Here is a 1,360-nt window from a genome sequence, read left to right on the forward strand (position 1 = left end):
ACTCCAAAAGTATTTATTAGAAGTACAAGTACAGGAAATAATGTTCAAGGTATTTCTAAAACACCAATAGTTCCTTACAGACAAATGTATGGAACCAATTTTAATGACCTCCAAGGAGTATATTCAATGGTTTCTCCCCTTCAAAGTTTTAGAACACCTCGATTGGAGAATCAAAATCACAATAATTTTTTTCCTGAAAATAAAAATTACCTACAAATTAATACTGAGAGACAAATTCATTCAAGTAAAAATTTTATAGATGATTCTAAAATACTAACATATAGGTCAGGATCTTTTATACAGGCTAATTCTCAAGGGTACAAACCAAATGAAACATTCCAAAGCACGAACTATTCAGACAATACAACTGTTTCTGAAAGTCAACTTTCTTCAAACCAATTTTTTGAATCAGAAAATGATAGTTTCATTTCGCAGAGTGTAAAACCAAGCAAGAATTTAGTCAATAATGCTACTAATACCTTAGATAACAAATCTGAAAATGAATTAAAACAACTAATTGTTGACCCAAAAGATCTTTCTTCCACAAAAATTGAAAATAAAACACATAATCATATAGAACTAGATTTGAAAAGCCCAAAAAATATTTCATTGGAAGAAATCTATGAAACTGAACAATTTGACCATTTCTCTCAACTTATTAGTGAAGTAAATGAAAAAATAGATGTGGAAGAAATAAAATATAATACTGAAGATATAAATCATAACTTTGACAAGGAGTCAATTATATCCTCAAGTGATACTCAGGGATGTATGGAAATATGTATCACTCCTCCCTTATCATCAGAACTAATTACATCTAACAATTTTTATTTTCCAGAAGATAACAAAGAAGAGAGTCAGAATGGTTCAATTTTAAGAACAAATAAAGATTTTTGTGAAGAATTTACAGATATGGAAACTCATAAAAGTGATATTCTGGAGAATCAGAATATTCTAAGCGAGAGTGGAAAAAGAAAATTCAGATTTTCATCGTTTTGTCCTAAACTGCTCAACTGTCTATTTCCATGGATACGTTCTGAACAATATTTTGAAGATCACGACCAACCAATTTTCTATATCGTGTCAAATAACGAAGAGTCTCAAAAATTAATAAATAACTAGAAGATATGTACTTAGTCTCCATGTTCTCTTTTTTGTTATCTTAAAATTCTTTTTTCTTTTAATTTGTATTACATGTAACTCTATCCTATTTGGCGGGAAATTCTTTTTTAATTTTGACATGTTAGTTTTAATCCAAAAATTTCGAAAAAAACTTTAATAAAAATATATATATGGAAAACAATGAACCCAATAAATAACTGGAGGGTTTGGGTTTTAATTTATTTCCTTATTCATTATT

General features: G+C 28.2%; 1 protein-coding gene across 1 annotated transcript; it reads left to right on the forward strand.

The window, feature by feature from the left end:
* The first annotated feature begins 84 nt into the window (after positions 1-84).
* Chro.60619 (hypothetical protein) lies at positions 85-1,122 on the forward strand. The annotated part of the gene is made up of 1 exon (XM_660062.1): positions 85-1,122. The coding sequence occupies one exon, from the start codon at positions 85-87 to the stop codon at positions 1,120-1,122; it is 1,038 nt and encodes a 345-aa protein (XP_665154.1).
* The last annotated feature ends 238 nt before the right edge of the window (positions 1,123-1,360 follow it).

The sequence above is a fragment of the Cryptosporidium hominis genome (assembly GCF_000006425.1).
Source record: "Cryptosporidium hominis TU502 chromosome 6 CHRO016190, whole genome shotgun sequence".
Taxonomy (NCBI): domain Eukaryota; phylum Apicomplexa; class Conoidasida; order Eucoccidiorida; family Cryptosporidiidae; genus Cryptosporidium; species Cryptosporidium hominis.